The sequence below is a fragment of the Blastocystis sp. subtype 4 genome (genome assembly GCF_000743755.1).
Source record: "Blastocystis sp. subtype 4 strain WR1 chromosome Unknown seqid_0787, whole genome shotgun sequence".
In the NCBI taxonomy this organism is placed as follows: Eukaryota; class Bigyra; order Opalinata; family Blastocystidae; genus Blastocystis; species Blastocystis sp. subtype 4.
In genome coordinates, this window is record NW_014568760.1 from 1 (window position 1) to 1,618 (window position 1,618).

At 43.8% G+C, this 1,618-nt stretch overlaps 2 protein-coding genes across 2 annotated transcripts; both read right to left on the bottom strand.

The window, feature by feature from the left end:
* Window positions 1–212: 212 nt before the first annotated feature.
* On the bottom strand, window positions 213–1,203 carry JH06_5651 (hypothetical protein; the record flags this gene model as incomplete). Its single annotated transcript, XM_014669255.1, has 4 exons — window positions 213–721; window positions 765–928; window positions 959–1,053; window positions 1,081–1,203. 4 exons carry the CDS (start codon window positions 1,201–1,203, stop codon window positions 213–215), a joined length of 891 nt encoding a protein of 296 aa, XP_014524741.1.
* A 21-nt stretch (window positions 1,204–1,224) lies between these two features.
* On the bottom strand, window positions 1,225–1,500 carry JH06_5945 (hypothetical protein; the record flags this gene model as incomplete). The annotated part of the gene is made up of 3 exons (XM_014669256.1): window positions 1,225–1,338; window positions 1,369–1,446; window positions 1,477–1,500. 3 exons carry the CDS (start codon window positions 1,498–1,500, stop codon window positions 1,225–1,227), a joined length of 216 nt encoding a protein of 71 aa, XP_014524742.1.
* Window positions 1,501–1,618: the final 118 nt, after the last annotated feature.

The following is a 1,618-nucleotide window of genomic DNA, read 5'->3' on the forward strand; positions in this document are numbered from 1 at the left end:
TGTTGACCCATATTCTTTCCAGCACTCATTACTTCATCCACCAGGAGTAACTGACTGGCGATGACTGTACTTAGTTGAATGAATTGTCTCTTAACACGATAATTATCCCACACTCCTTCAATAGAAGGCAACATTGCCTTGCCAGTCAGAATATCAATTCCACCCTTCATATTCTCCTTCTGAATTTCATGTTGCACGTCAAGAATTGTGTCCTATTCCTCAAATACCTCCTTCATTCCAACCATCACATCAAATCCACTATTCTCTGCTAGCGTCTTTGGAATCACAAGAAGAGCATCAGCAAATGCACGTACACCCAATTTCGCTTTTCCTTCCACTGTCTCTGCAAACTGCATCAGATGTGAATAGGTAGCCAGTTCAAATGCTCCTGCACCAGGAACCAGCTTTCGATCCTCCAGGGCATTCTTCACAGCCCGTATTCCATCGCGTGCTGCATCCTTCAGTTGGGATACAACCTGCTGATTGGGTCCCTTCAACAACAGTGTGCATGAGAAGGGGTTTTGAACATCTTCAACAAAACAATACTTATCCTCACCCAATGTCTGCTCATACACACTTCCTGCATACCCCAACACTTCAGGTGTTAGATCCTCGACACTGTTCACAGGGATACCGCCACATGCCAGAGAGAGACGTTCCATGTTCCGACGCTTCGCACGACGCAATGCCATGATCCCTGTGTGAGAAACCAATCTCATCCCTACCTGCCTTCGCAAGCATATCCAGAGAGAGAGGATCAATACCCTTCTGATTGATCACCACGAAATTCTTGCCGTTTTCAGGAGAACACATGAAGTTCTTGAAATCGATAATTGAACGTACCTTGTCATCTGTGAATTTGCGTTCTGCTGCAACCAACTCATCTCGCTCCTGTGCTGTGCTGTACACAAAAGTCGAGTTGGCTTCACTGAATATCACTCTCATGACTCTCACTCACCTCTTTTCATACTCTAACGACACGTTCAGAATCAATATGTAACAGTTCTTCAGAGACTTTGGCATATCAGGATGACGGGTTCCATGATCCATGACCTACTCATTAGAGACACCACTCATCACAACCAGACCGCGAACCAACTTGCTGTCCATCGCATCCTTTGTAATCATCTCCATTTGTTCGATCATCAGAATATCTAGAGGTTTGCCTGGACGTTTCACTGTCAAAACAGCATCTGTAACCATGGAAGTGAGGTGATCAGCAAGCTACGTATGAGTTGTGTAATAGAAACACACATCTTCGGGAAGTTTGGTACGAAGAGAGGTTCGAGCAACATTGTATAGCAATTCGCGATCATTCTCGATATCCTCTTCAGGTTCCTACAAATCACTTGGAATAAACACTCCTACAGCAAAATCGTCAAGGAACTTTAATGTTTCATTCTTTGCAATTTCAAATCCATCTGTAAGTAGTCTAGGATGCACTCCCTATGGATTACAAAGCAATCTAACACAAACCTCAGCTACATAACGAGAAGCCATCTTCATCAATTCACCAATGAATAGGACTGTTGATGTTGTTCCGTCTCCCTATAGAATCATCGAATATAACTGCGAATCCAACAGTAATGTCATCCTGAGCCGTTGCTGTTCTGGCAAT